The following is a 14,531-nucleotide window of genomic DNA, read 5'->3' as shown; positions in this document are numbered from 1 at the left end:
ATGAAATTGGGGAGAAAAAGGGGTAAAAAGTACACACACAAAAAAAAAAAAAAAAAATATATATATATATATATATATATATATATATATATATATATATATATATATCTCATTTACATACATATTCACACCCCTGAGTCAATACATGTTAGAATCACCTTTGGCAGCGATTACAGCTGTGAGTCTTTCTGGGTAAGTCTCTAAGAGCTTTGCACACCTGGATTGTACAATATTTGCAAATGATTATTAAAAAAATTATTTAAGCTCTGTCAAGTTAGTTGTTGATCATTGCTGGACAGCCATTTTCAAGTCTTGCCATAGATTTTCAAGCCAATTTAAGTCAAAACTGGAACTAGGCTACTCAGGAACATTCAATGTCATTTTGGTAAACAACTCAGGTGTATATTTAGCCTTGTGTTTTAGTGTATTGTCCTGCTGAAAGGTGAATTTGTCTCCCAGTGTCTGTTGGAAAGCAGACTGAACCAGGTTTTCCACTAGGATTGTGCATGTGCTTAGCTCTATTCCGTTAATTTTTTTCCTGAAAAAAACTCCCTAGTCCTTGCCGATGACAAGCATACCCATAATATGATGCAGCCACCACCATGCTTGAAAATATGAAGAGTGGTACTCAGTGATGTGTTGTGTTGGTTTTGCCCCAACATAACGCTTTGTATTCAGGACATTTTTTTTTGCCAATTTTTTGCAGTTTTACTTTAGTGCCTTATTCAGGATGCATGTTTTGGAAAATGTGTATTTTTGACAGTCTTCCTTCTTTTCACACTGTCATTTAGGTTAGTATTGTGGAGTAACTACAATGTTGTTGATCCATTTTCAGTTTTCTCCTATCACAGTCATTAAACTTTGTAAAGGTTTTAAAGTCATCATTGGCCTCATGGTGAAATCCCTGAGCGGTTTCCTTCCTCTCCGGCAACTGAGTATCGATACAAAGTCCAAAGTGTAATTAATCACTTCACCATGTTCAAAAGGATATTGAACGTCTGCTTTTTTTTTGCCCATCTACCAATAGGTGCCCTTCTTTGCGAGGCATTGGAAAACCTCCCTGGTCTTTGTGGTTGAATCTGTCTTTGAAATTCAGTGCTCGACTGAGGGATCTTACATATCTTTGTATTTGTTACAAAGATGAGGTAGTCATTCAAAAATAATGTTAAACACTATTATTGCATACAGAGTGAGTCAATGCAACATATCATGTGACTTGTTAAGCAAAGTTTTACTCCTGAACTTATTTAGGCTTGCCGTAAAAGGGGTTGAATTCTTATTGTGGTCCTCTGTAGCTCAGCTGGTAGAGCACGGCGCTTGTAACGCCAAGGTAGTGGGTTTGATCCCCGGGACCACCCATACACAAAAATGTATGCACGCATGACTGTAAGTCGCTTTGGATAAAAGCGTCTGCTAAATGGCATATTATATATTATTATTATATTATTATTATTGACTCAAGACATTTCAGCTTTTCAGTTGTATTAATTAGTAAACATTTCTCAAAACATAATTCCACTTTGACATTATGGGGTATTGTGTGTAGGCCAGTGACATAAAATCTAAATGTAATCCATTTTAAATTCAGGCCTTAACACAACACAATGTGGAAAAAGTCAAGGGGTGTGAATACTTTTTAAAGGCACTGTATGGCATAACAGGGAGAGTACCATGTATTGGCCATGCACTTAGTATGAATCCATGACAAATCTAACAGACACCCAAAATGATATTACCACATATTTGGAATTGCATGAGATCAAAAACGCTGATGCAAACTCTGACGCCCTCTGATGGCATTTTCTAAACAACTCATAATATTGTATACTACCCTCATTAAGTACATTTCGGTTTCAAATACTTCAGGATTTTGGAAATGAAGCACTTTGTCTTCTTCCCCAGAGTCAGATGAACTCATGGATACCATTTGTATGTCTGTGCATGAAGAATGTTGCTAACTACCATTAGCGCAATTGCTAACTAGCGTTAGCACAATGACTGAACATCAATGGTAAGCATAGGGCTTCATTGCCAAAATCCCGAGGTATCCCTTTAAGTCAATTGCCTGTCTATTGGTTTAGTCAGTGGGGAAATAGAATCATTCAGAGTTAACTTTGTTAGTTAAGTCTTAGAATGGGGTCTGTATCTGTGTAGAACGTGACTGAGTACCACGCTGCGATCGATGGCGCCAGCAAGCTGCTGCAGGAGAAGACTGAGGCGCTGTCCCTGGCAGACAGAGACCTGGTCCAGAGAGCCCAGGACCACGCAAAGGATCTACAGAGTCAAGCGGACGAGCTGGAGTAGTGAGTAGTAGTGATGTTATTTAGTAGTGATCTCATAATGGCATCACTCTAATGCACATCACATTGAAGAACCAACCAACTAACTACTAAACACGACTACACTTGATTACCCACTTTATTCCATTATAATGCCGACCACATTCAAGAACAAAACCACCATTGAACATGTTTATCCAACACTGATCAACACTCAATCACACTTTACTTGAAGCACAAATGAGTAGTGCAGTAGTAGTATCACAGTTAAAAGTAGGCCAACACTACAGCTATGTTCTTTATCCTTAATGCTTTACAAAGACGTTGTTGTACGTTTCTTTTCACCTAGTGATCTGAAACGCAGCGATGCCAACGGATTCGTGCAGAATGCTCTGGATGCAGCCAATGTATACAACAACATTGTCCAGTACATTGAAGAGGCCAACATCACTGGACTGACAACACTGGATTTAGCAACAAGAGCTGAGGATGTAGGTCGTCTGAAATGTGCAGCAGTTAGCTACATTAGCTACATACAGTATTTAGGCTAATATAGAGTGGTTTTCAATTGATAAGCTAAAATTGTGCTGTCTATGGCAGGCCATCAATGGGATCAACACACAACTGGGATTCCTGAAGACCCAGAGTGACAACATCTTCAAGGAATCTATTTCATTGCGTTCTGAGCAACTTGGTATGACATATTTTTTAGATTGAGCATTGTCTGATTATTGTTAGACTAGATTGTACAGGTTCTCCTCAATGATGCATGTGTGAATTATTTCAACAGAGGTTGAAGCTGAGGTTCTGGACAAGATTAAATATATTGAGGAGACCAAGGAGACCATGGATGACAACACCAAAAAACTAGCGGAAGTACTGAAAGATATCAAGGGAATTGAGCCAGGTAAAACACATTCTTGTTCTGGACCATAGCCTATCTAGGGTCTCTGACGTACACATAATTGTATTCACTGCCATTCCAAGATCGCTCTACTCATCTCTGTACTGAATTTGTTGTTCTGAATTCCACTCTGACCTTCCAGACAGAACCACCAAGCGTCTGGAGCTCACCAAGGAGGTGGCTGAAGGCACCCTTAACCACTCCGTGGAGGTCCTGCAGACCATCACCCCCATCCACGAGAAGGTAGAGGAGTGGGCCACCAACATGAAGAACCAAGATTACTCTGCTGCAGCCTTCGACCGTGCTGTAGTCGCCGCTGGCGAAGCAGGTACAGTACACTCATTAACACTTCTACAGTATTTCAATCCTCAACAGAGAGGACTAAATGACTAAGCATTACACTCAAACTAGTAAGTGTTAATTGAAGAAAAAAGTGGTTGTTGTTAATTATTGTAATCTTTCTCTCCATCCATGGTGGGGTTTTTAGTTGAGAACCTGTCTGAGCTGGTTCCTGAGCTGCTGGACAAGCTGCGTGTCATTGAGGAGAAGAAGCCAGTGAACAACGTGACCACCAACATCATCAGGATCAGAGAGCTCATCGCCCAGGCCAGGAGTGTGGCCAAGAAGGTCAATATTATCACCTGAACAATCACTAATATCACAACCGAAATGTACTTTCAACCACCAATGAAAAACCCTGTATAGTCTTGTGTTACTATAATCCCAAGTCTTGTTCATAATCGAGTCCTGTATGACACAGATATATCATGTTTTGTTACACCATAGGTCCAAGTGTCCATGAAGTTCAACGGTCAGTCGTCGGTTGAGGTGCAGCCCCACACCAACGTGGCGGACCTTAAGACAGTGACCACCATCAGCCTGTTCATCAGGGTGGACCCAGATAAGGACCCTATTGAGGACCGCTTCATCTTCTATCTGGGTGACAGAAACGTGAGGAGGCTGGGGGGAGAGGGGGGAACAGGGAATAGGGGGCTGGTGCTGGGTTCAGCAGCTTGGCTCTTTTCTAAGGCAGATCTATTTGTCCTGTATAGCCGACTGCTTTTGTTGTCATGCCACAACCATGGGAGTTAGCCATTCAGCATAAACACATCTGGGATCAGGCTAGCAATGAGCAGTATATAACACATCAATCCCTGTCATAATACTGAGGTATTTTTCTATTGTGTGCAATAAGTGGGTGGGTGGGAGGAGGGGGTTGCAGAATGGCCCAGATCTGCTATTGAAACTTTGCAGACTTGGACCCTGAGGATGGCTTGAGATAAAAGGGAGAGAGCAGCTTGTGTGCAGATTAATGGTTTGTTGTGATCATGTGAGCAGAACAGGCCTTTGAGAGCAGACAGTTGCCTTTTTCAAAAGGTTTCCAGGAGACGCCTGTTGTTTGTGCATTTGCCTTCAAAGTCAGGGCTCATTTACATAAATGCCGTTACCCCCCATCCACAGGAGCTTAATGACGGCAGAGCTCTCCTCTCTGGGTCTCTCTGTTCTCTTTAATGATGCTGCTTACCCTGGTGACACTGCTGTAAATTATACAGTGGTGTTTGTGTAAGTCTGCTTGATGCTTAGAAATGGCACTCTGTGACCCTTCGTTGGTTTTATAAAGCAAAGATTAGGAGATTTTCCTGAATAAGATCGCAGGCAGGGATTCCATATTACAGTACATGCATTATGTTGTATAAAACCTGTCACCTTGGTTTCTCTCCTACATATCATATAGGGTAAGAAAGACTACATGGGTCTGGCTATCAAGAATGACAACCTGGTGTACGTCTACAACCTGGGAGGGGAAGATGTTGAAATCCCGCTGGGTTCAAAGCCTGTCAGCCAATGGCCTCCAGTCTTCAACCTCATCAAAGTGGAGAGGTACAGTAGAGCGTTATCTAAGCAACAGATCCAGTCACACAGATAGACTGGCATAGCCTGGTAGCAGATCAGCTAATGCTTATTAGATAAGACATCTGTCGTGTCTGTTGTCATGCCATGCATGTTTCATGACTGACAACCAATGACAAAGAACTTGGCTAAAGCACATACTGTCCAGATTTGCGACCTTGCTAAAGACCGTCCATCCATTCACACACACAGGACACCTGTCTAGTCTAACCACTCACAGGGAGCTATGAGGCTGTTCTGCCCATGCAGGATGTAATGGTGTTGATGTGACTGATTATTCACGCCGCTTTGTGTCTTCGTTTTGACAGGCTGGGCAGACATGGAAAAGTGTTCCTTACCGTACCCAGTCAGACGTCCACTGACGAGCAGAAGTTCATCCAAAAGGGCGAAGCCTTTGGCACCGACTCCCTGTTCAACCTGGACCCTGAAGACACTGTCTTCTTCGTGGGTGGTGTCCCCACTGATGTCAAGGTACGGTATTACTTTCTAACAGGATATGACATCAACCTCTGATCAGAGTTCTGTGGCATTGGCTAATGCATAGCAGACCATTTCCATCATACAGTGTTGATGTAAACTGTACTTCACCCATGAACCATTGACACAGCAGGATTGAATCAGTATTGTGATGACTCTCTATGTACTTTTCCCTTCCAAGATAAGATTCTGAATGTTTTGTTTTTCTTGTAGCTTCCACCTGCACTCAGCCTAGCTCCTTTCGTGGGCTGCATCGCCTTCCAAGATAAGATTCTGAATGTTTTGTTTTTCTTGTAGCTTCCACCTGCACTCAGCCTAGCTCCTTTCGTGGGCTGCATCGAGTTGGCCTCTTTGAATAACGATGTCATCAGTCTGTACAATTTCAAACAGACCCACAAGATGGATGTAGTTGCTTCAACACCTTGTCCCAGGTATGATATACTGTATCTTGTCCAGATGTTTTTGTTGGGAACTTTAGATATTACCTCTGCCCTTAAAGGGTCCACATGTCTCCATCTGAGGCTCCTTCAGACAAGTCACTTCATTTCGACTTAACTCTAACATTGAACCCCGGGACCACCCATACACAAAAATGTATGCACGCATGACTGTAAGTCGCTTTGGATAAAAGCGTCTGCTAAATGGCATATTATTATTATTATTATTGTTTTCTTTGCCCTATCAGGTATAAGCTGGCATTCTCACAGAGTCGTATCGCCAGCTACCTGTTTGACGGAACTGGATATGCCCTCATCAACAACATGGAAAGGAGGGGTAAATTTGGCATTGTCACCCGGTTTGACATTGCTGTTCGGACAGTAGCAAACAACGGCATCCTGTTACTCATGGTCAACGGGGTAAATATAGTAGTGAAAATGTCACCTTTAGTTTTGAACCAGCAACATAGTCAGTCAGTCAGTGATGCAATGCTATGCCTTGCAATACTTCAGAGAGCATAGAGAGATTTACCAATACTTTTTCTGCATCATGTAACTTGGAAGAATGACTCTAGAAAAAAACAATAATTCAATAATTATTTCCAGGACAACTTCTTCCTGTTAGAGTTGAAGAATGGCTTCCTACGTCTCATGTACGACTTTGGCTTCAGTGGAGGCCCGATCGTCATGGAGAGTAACTTACCTAAACTACAGATCAATGACGCAAGATACCATGAGGTAAATCTAAATCAACCCATTGTCTTTCTGTCGGCAGGGGTGTGCCTATTGAGATGCGAATTAAATTAATGTCCTTTCAACAGTAGGCCTAATCCAATCTAAGCTGTGCTGGGTTTTTTTTATAGGTGTCAATCATCTATCATTACTCCAAGAAGATCATTCTATTGGTGGACAAGAGTCACGTGAAGTCCATGGAGAATGAGAAAAAAACGCTGCCCTTCTCCGATATCTACATAGGTGGGGCCCCCTTGCGCATTCTCCTCTCCAGGTGAGTCAGTTATCTAACCACACACGTGCACTTCCTCACACCAATCCGAGGACCTTAAGAGGTCTAACTTTGAAAGTATAGTTGACAATTGTAACACAATATCAACAGATTGTAACATTTGCATTAGACTGAGTACAGTTGGACAGCAGGGTTTTGATTGTTCCGGCTGGTTTGTTCCCCAATGCCCTATGTGACTCTGAGCCGATTCCCTCTCCCCCAGGCCTGAGCTGTCCTCCCTGATGGGGCTGAAGGGCTGTGTGAAGGGCTTCCAGTTCCAGAAGAAAGACTTTAACCTCCTGGAGGAACCTGGCACTATTGGCATCAGCAGCGGTTGTCCTGAGGAGTCCTTTGTATGTACTGTAATCCATTTGAAAGGCTACTAGATAAAGCATCAGTAGTGTATACAGAATCAACTGAACTACAATAGTTGACAATGTCCCTGTTGTGTCTTGGATTATAACAGATGTCCCGTAAAGCCTACTTCACTGGAGAGAGCTACCTGGGGTCTGCAGCAAAGATATCTCCCTTCGACGTCTTCGAGGGAGGCCTTAACTTCAGGACACTGCAGCCTACTGGTCTCCTGTTCTACCACATCGAAGGGGTATACTGATTCTTGCCTGAATAAATCGTTTTTTTTTCATATGAGTTCCAAAGGAACTGCAAAGGAAATACAACTGTTGTTTGACTGCAAACTCTCTTCCTCCTTTAGTCTGATGAGTTTACCATCGCCCTGGAGAACGGAGCAGTGGTATTGAACTCCAGAGGCACCAGAGTCAAATCACAGAAGAAGCAGTACAACGATGGAATGACCCATTTCCTGGTGGCTTCAGTGAATAATGACAAGTAAGAATCCAATGTATCCTAAAAACATCTTGTGCCAAGTATTTTTTACGATATTGCCTCGCTGTCAAGCCACATTTATATTTCTTCATATTTAAAAGTGTGATTTAAAAGCAAAATGGATTATAATTATTCACTGTAACAATTGACCGATTACTATCTATCTCTATCAGATATGAGCTGGTGGTGGATGACAAAGACAAGCATGAGAAGAAACGTCCGTCCTCCGCCCCCTCAGCCTCCACAGTGAGGAGCTTCTACTTAGGAGGCTCTCCCAGTAGCAGCATCAAGAACTTCACTGGCTGCATCAGCTACGCCTACATCAGCAGGTGACCTGGCCACTCTCTCACTGCCACAGCACTCAGACCACATTAAAAGCCTAATGCAATTGATGTAATGGATTGTAATGGATTGCATCTAATACTAGCAAGTGAAAGAGTCCAAGTGTGACACACTTCCTATCTGCAGAGAACGTTGTTATGATAGCATGCTTATTGGTCATTTGGCTCAGGTTGGTTGGTGAAAACCGAGCTGCCTAGCTGTATCTATGAGAGGAAGAAAGCCAGGCACAGGAATAGCGCAGCTGTTGAGAGCGGGTTGGGAGGATATGGAGTTTGTTTCCATGGAGACAGAGTTGTGTGTGTGTGTGAGTATCTCTATGGCTCTTATGTCTTTGGCACTGAGTTGCTAGTCTCTCTCTCTCTTTCTCTCTTTCTCTCTTCAGACAAGACAGGGATATTGAGCCTGAGGACTTTCAGAAGTACACTGAGAATGTCCAGACCTCCCTGCAGGACTGCCCTGTGGAGCGACCGCCCGCTGCCCTGCTCTCTAAGCACAGCAAAAACTCTGCCAAAACCAAGCAGGGCCATACTAGGAAGGTAAATAAATAATGATAATTTAAATACATGTCATTTAACTCAAGTTTGGCTTCTAAATTTTTTAATTTTTTTATGCCTGCCAATGCGGATACAAATCGTAAATGTAGTATGTATTCATAAAAAATCCCTGTCTTTTCAAGTCTTAAAAGAGTCTATAATCACTTAAAGCTGGAATCCTTAATTGGTGAAACTGCCACGTCCATTTGGGATATTACAATAACAAAGAAGTTACTCCAAACAACGAACACTGTTTCCTCGGACATCATTGCACGCGCAATTGAACAGCAGAATATGTAGTGCCATTTTTTTCCCACGCTGCCGGAGGCTCCTTTCCCCACAATAGCAAAGGCGCTGGGGCAAACAGTAGCGCTGCTTCCCCCTAGTTTCGATCTTTAAAGATGATACTGTATACTGAACAATAGGCATGCATTGACCCACTACTAACAGTCAAGTAACTTCCCTTCTCTCACTAAGGTGGGCAGAGACAAGTCCAACCAGCCACAAGGCCTGTTGGGACTGAAGAGTGATGAGCAGGAGCCAGGAGAGACAGAGGAGACACCATGCTACCTGTCCGCCAGGCCCCGTGCCACCCGCCACGCCCACCACTACGGGGGTATCACCAACAGCAGGCAGGAGTACACTGACATCCCAGAGTCCCTCACTGAGAGGTAAGTCCAGGACAGGGAAGAACACTCGGGTTGCATCCCAAATAGCACCCTATTCCCTATATAGTGTAATACCTTTGACCAGGGCCCATAGATGCGGTAAAGAGGTCAATGGAACTCAACCAAAACAATGGAAATGCTATTGAGACGCGTGGAGGAAAAATGCAGTCTGGGAAAGATCCCGAATCTCCTCATTGCCCCCCAGCAAAATTCTCCTACATTTAGGCTATTGTTTATTTGTGTATTTCACACTATGTTGAGGTAAAAATGGTATAATACTTTTATGGATGTCAACCCCAATACATGTTCATGTCATTGTCACCAATCAACTGCATTACAGTTAAAAATTACTTTGACTACCACCACCGATTTCTGCATGCTAGCTACTGTATGCTACCAGCTTATTTGAACAGGAGTTAGCATTTAGCATACACTTCCTCTAAACCTGAAAAGGGACAACTTCTAAATGTTATGCAGCAAAAACAGCCAAAGATATCAAAATCAGACTTTATTAACCACATTGTGGGCCTGTTACAATACATCAATCATGACGGTTTGACGAATATCCACTTTGTTAGATCAATCCGGCGTCCTTCTTCTATCCTCCACGGTCTGCATTCCATTGACCTCTTTACCGCATCTATAGGGCTCTGGTCAAGTAGTACACTGTAAAGGGAATAGGGTGACATTTGGGACACAACCTGAGGTTACAACCATAGGTCATTGTTCAACCAGACGTCAACCAGAGGTCAACCAAAGGTCAATCATGAACCCACTCTACACATGAACTCCACTCTGTTTTCTTGGTCTAAGTACTAGTCACATGCACTTTACTCTGGGTCTCTGAGTAATGGTTTAAGTATAGTTACTTATAATTGCTTATAATTAAGCAATAAGGCACGAGGTGGTATGGTATATGGCCACTATAGCACAGCTAAGGGCTGTTCTTTTGCACGACACAACGCGGAGTGCCTGAATACAGAAGTTAGCCGTGGTATATTGGCCATATACCATAAACCCCTGAGGTGCTTTATTGCTATTATAAACTGGTTACCAACATAATGACAACAGTATAGGTCTTCTATAAAACGGGTTGCTTGGATCCTGGATGCTGATTGGTTGATATGCGGGAGTTGTGGGACAACCATGATGTGTTAATGTCATAATTCCATGTCCCCTAGCCCAGGCAGTAAATTCATCAACTTCATCTCCCTCAGGGAAAAAAGCATCTACAGCATTATTTTTCCATGCTGCTATTTGGTTTGCAACAGTTGGGGGTTGTATAAACCTACCTGTCTGCCTCTACTACCTGTGCAACAATGTATCATTTTACAAATGCGGTCTCTCCTGTGCCAGTAGGCTAGCTAGCTAGCCCAAGAATGACCACAAAACTAATAATTCACCATGGAAACCATAAACAGAGCAGTGCGGCCTATGTAGGCCTATTGGATATTTATTAAATCATTATTTATTAAAGTTCTGCTAGCTACATGCCAATGATTTGTTTAGCATAGCAACGTCCAATGAATAGAATGATTAGAATTAACGGCTGGGTCAAAACATAAGAAAATAACTAACGACCAGCCCGCTTGGGTAGCAACTTCAGAATGCAAAAATTAATTTACTAAAATCATGTTTTTAATGAAAAAATGTAATTCATATTTTTCTAAATATGTTGGTAACCATTTTATAAAAGCAATAAGGCCCTCGAACCCTTCTCAGGCCTTAGTGCTGAAATATACCACGGCTTTCAGCCAATCAGCATTCAGGGCTCAAATCACCCGGTTTATAATGCACCTTTTACCCCCAGGTCTCACTTCTCCCTGTCCCTGAAGACCCAGTCCTTGTTTGGCCTCATCTTTTATGCATCAGACGAGGCAGAGGACAACTACATGGCTCTGTTCCTGGCCCATGGGAAGCTGGTGTACACCTTCAACCTGGGTCAACAACGGGTCAAGGTCAAGAGCCAGGAGAAGTACAACGACGGAACATGGCACAATGTAAGTAAATGTGCTTATTCCCCATTATCCATATACTAAAATACATCACTTTTACCTCTGACATCCGTCACACATAAATAGATTGTTCTATGAGATAAGCCACTTGTTTTCAGCAGTGACATAGTTCTACACTACAGTGTGACAGCCCTGTCCCTCCTCCTGCAGGTCATTTTTATTCGTGATGGGAATCTGGGCCGATTAATCATTGATGGACTGACGCTGCTGGAGGATAGAGCTCAGGGCTCCAACGTCTCCTGGCACGTCAGCAGCCCCCTCTACGTGGGAGGGGTGCCACCAGGGAAAGCCCAGCAGAACTTACTGGTAAGATACAGCCCTTAGCGCCCAGGGCCGCATCCCAAATGGCACCCTATTCCCTATGTAGTGCACTACTTTTGACCAGGGTCAAAAAGTTGTGCACTATATAGGGAATAAGGTGCCATCTGGAATGCAGCCCTGGGCCTAGTAGACTACTGAAGGAAAATGGAGCAGAATATGTTTTTACAGTGGAATCCTGGAAACACATGAAAACCCTGGCCAAGAACGTTAAAGAAGAATAAAAGAGTGAAAATCCTAACCTTTTGATAAAGAGCATTATAAGAGATGTCTGGGATGATTTATGGTCCTCTAGTCTTTTCTGCCATTATATGTTCACACTGGGAGCCATCCAAGTATTTTCACTTCAGACTGCTGTGCTCAGATGATACGTTTCCCACAGAAAACAGGAAACCATCAACGTGACCCCTCTCTGCTTTAAACTCTGCATGACCGCATCTGATAGTGGAACATATTTCCTACAGATATCTGTACTACCACCCATTTACACTTTCCTGTGCTGTATTTGCCTCCTATAGAGAAACTCTGCATACAGCTTCACTGGCTGTGTGAAGAACCTCCAGCTGAATGGCCAATGGCTGTCCTCCGTGTCCCAGACCTTCGGGGTGACGCCGTGCTTCGAGGGACTCTCTGAGCCGGGGACATACTTCTCTGAAGAGGGAGGATATGTCATCTTCGGTAACACACAAACACACTTTGCCAAGACTCTCCATTTTGCTAGGAATTAAGACAGCAATGACATATGATTCTCCTCAAGGCCCTTCTGGCTTCATACTGTGGCTGAACCTTACCAGATTAATTTGAAGTATGATACCAAAGGAAAAGCTTGTGAAACATTGATTTGCTGCAATCTTCAGGACATACTTTGGCAGGGCCTGTAGCTGTTTGGAAACAACGTGTCTGTTATATCACACGCCATGTTAGATTTTCTCTGGAAAGCAGAGAAAACCCCTGGGCTGCTCACCAATCACCACAGAGACGTGGAAGCAGAGAGGCTCTAGACAGGATATCGGAATTTGATATCCCCAGTGCAGCTGTGGTGAAAATTTGGCCTGGTGGAAAAGTTGAGGGCGGGGAGGAGAGCTGCAGACCCAAAGGTCTTGGAAGCCAAGCTGCAGCTGTTTGAATGAGCGCAGAGCAATTTCACACCCTACTGTGGCTGGCTAAGTTTCACACGTGCACATGCCTCATTGGGCCGAAGCGCAGTGAAACATTCCATGTTACAGCCGTTAAAGGTGAGGTTCAGAATGGACAGAGGGGGTGGTAGAGCAGACTTTACTTGAATTACTCTTTCTGTCCGTCTCCCTCAGATGACACGTTCAACCTGGGGCTGAAGTTTGAGCTGGTGGTGGAGGTGCGCCCTCGTGTGGCGTCAGGGGTGCTACTGCACGTCTACACAGCAGCTGAGGAGTACCTAACCATGTATATTCATCAAGGAGCGGTAAGCAACTAATACAATGTAATCAGTAGTAATTTGCTAATTTGCTATTAGTAGATCTTTGACTTGTCATCAATGCAAGTATTGTTCTATGCTCACAGGTGCTGGTGCTGGTGAACAATGGGGTCCGTGAGTTCTTCACTCAGGTCACTCCTAGACTGGGTCTGTGTGATGGGAACTGGCACAGGATCACAGGTAACAGACCTCCCTTCATTGCATTGACTGCCCCTGATTTAAACAGTATGGGACCACGGTTAATTTGCAATGATTGGCCAATGTTATGTACAGTGACTGACAACAATGTGTTCTGTTGTCCTTTCTGCCTCTGGTTCACAGTGATCCGAGATGCCAATGTAGTCCAGCTGGATGTGGACTCAGAGGTCAACCATGTGGTGGGACCTCTCAACCCCAGTGCCCAGAGTGCCAGGACCCCTGTGTTCATTGGTGGAGCTCCAGGTCAGTGGCAAGGCCATGTATTTCAAGACTACTGACCTTCACACAAAAGTGTTTTTGCTAGACTCAATATCTGACATTCCAACTAACAAAACACATCCAAAACTGTTGCACTTGCAACTTTTATAGGTTACAGGGTGAGGCAGCACTATCAACCGTGAGTTTGCAAAATAAAAGGAAATGTGTTTTTAATGTTGTTTATTATATATCTTCCTAGAATCTCTTCTCCCAGAAGGTATTGCCACAAGGAGGGCCTACACAGGCTGTATGAGGAACCTGATGGTGAACAAGAGCCAAGTGATCTTCAGCAAAGCTGCCCTGGTCAGCGGGGCCGTCAGTGTGGGCTCCTGTCCAGCTGCCTAAATGGCCTGTCATAACCAATACAGCCCAGCTCTCCAGCAACAAATTCTGCTTCCTAACAAGTTTCCACACTGTCAATAAAGCATGATAAGCCATTTTCATTGTGTTTTAAATTGTCTATTCTTGTTCGATGTTCACAAGCACGTTTTTATTTGGAAAAGAGAATGACCCGGTAACGTAACCAACCCTGCAATATGAATTAGTTTCACATGAGAAAATATCCCCCAAAAGAGTTTCCCAAAGAGTCTCAGTATTTTTATTTATTTCAAGGACTGCAACATGATGTGATTAAGGACCACTGCTCATATTATAGCCAACTGAAGAAGGCTTGTAAATGTAGCTTCATTTTCTTAAAGGCCCAGTACAGTCAAAATGCATTGTTTTATATCATATTGTACAACAGCTGATGAAACTAACACTGTAAAAGTGTGAGATAATTTTTTATCAGTGTTATTTCCTGATAATCTACACAGGACCTTCTAATCAGCAGGTTTGCATGGGCGGCATTTTTGTTTTTTCATGGTGACATCACCATGCAGTACATCAGTTG

At 43.3% G+C, this 14,531-nt stretch overlaps 1 protein-coding gene across 1 annotated transcript in view; it reads left to right on the top strand.

The window, feature by feature from the left end:
- LOC311107064 (laminin subunit alpha-4-like) overlaps positions 1 to 14,081 on the top strand; it is a 28,445-nt gene extending 14,364 nt beyond the window's left edge. Inside the window, exons 15-40 of the mRNA XM_084149525.1 lie at positions 2,155 to 2,303; positions 2,629 to 2,770; positions 2,880 to 2,973; positions 3,070 to 3,186; positions 3,326 to 3,511; positions 3,671 to 3,810; positions 3,970 to 4,134; positions 4,919 to 5,064; positions 5,403 to 5,565; positions 5,869 to 6,002; positions 6,257 to 6,428; positions 6,615 to 6,746; positions 6,872 to 7,014; positions 7,235 to 7,364; positions 7,478 to 7,615; positions 7,724 to 7,857; positions 8,028 to 8,183; positions 8,579 to 8,732; positions 9,207 to 9,400; positions 11,208 to 11,397; positions 11,563 to 11,718; positions 12,249 to 12,408; positions 13,041 to 13,171; positions 13,270 to 13,363; positions 13,505 to 13,624; positions 13,839 to 14,081. Of these exons, the coding sequence (XP_084005651.1) occupies positions 2,155 to 2,303; positions 2,629 to 2,770; positions 2,880 to 2,973; positions 3,070 to 3,186; positions 3,326 to 3,511; positions 3,671 to 3,810; positions 3,970 to 4,134; positions 4,919 to 5,064; positions 5,403 to 5,565; positions 5,869 to 6,002; positions 6,257 to 6,428; positions 6,615 to 6,746; positions 6,872 to 7,014; positions 7,235 to 7,364; positions 7,478 to 7,615; positions 7,724 to 7,857; positions 8,028 to 8,183; positions 8,579 to 8,732; positions 9,207 to 9,400; positions 11,208 to 11,397; positions 11,563 to 11,718; positions 12,249 to 12,408; positions 13,041 to 13,171; positions 13,270 to 13,363; positions 13,505 to 13,624; positions 13,839 to 13,984 (3,786 nt within the window). The 3' untranslated portion in view covers positions 13,985 to 14,081. The remainder of the gene's footprint in view (positions 1 to 2,154; positions 2,304 to 2,628; positions 2,771 to 2,879; positions 2,974 to 3,069; positions 3,187 to 3,325; positions 3,512 to 3,670; positions 3,811 to 3,969; positions 4,135 to 4,918; positions 5,065 to 5,402; positions 5,566 to 5,868; positions 6,003 to 6,256; positions 6,429 to 6,614; positions 6,747 to 6,871; positions 7,015 to 7,234; positions 7,365 to 7,477; positions 7,616 to 7,723; positions 7,858 to 8,027; positions 8,184 to 8,578; positions 8,733 to 9,206; positions 9,401 to 11,207; positions 11,398 to 11,562; positions 11,719 to 12,248; positions 12,409 to 13,040; positions 13,172 to 13,269; positions 13,364 to 13,504; positions 13,625 to 13,838) is intronic.
- The last annotated feature ends 450 nt before the right edge of the window (positions 14,082 to 14,531 follow it).

Source organism: Coregonus lavaretus, assembly GCF_964263955.1.
Source record: "Coregonus lavaretus genome assembly, chromosome: 31".
Taxonomy (NCBI): domain Eukaryota; kingdom Metazoa; phylum Chordata; class Actinopteri; order Salmoniformes; family Salmonidae; genus Coregonus; species Coregonus lavaretus.
This window is presented reverse-complemented; position numbering and strand designations above follow the sequence as displayed.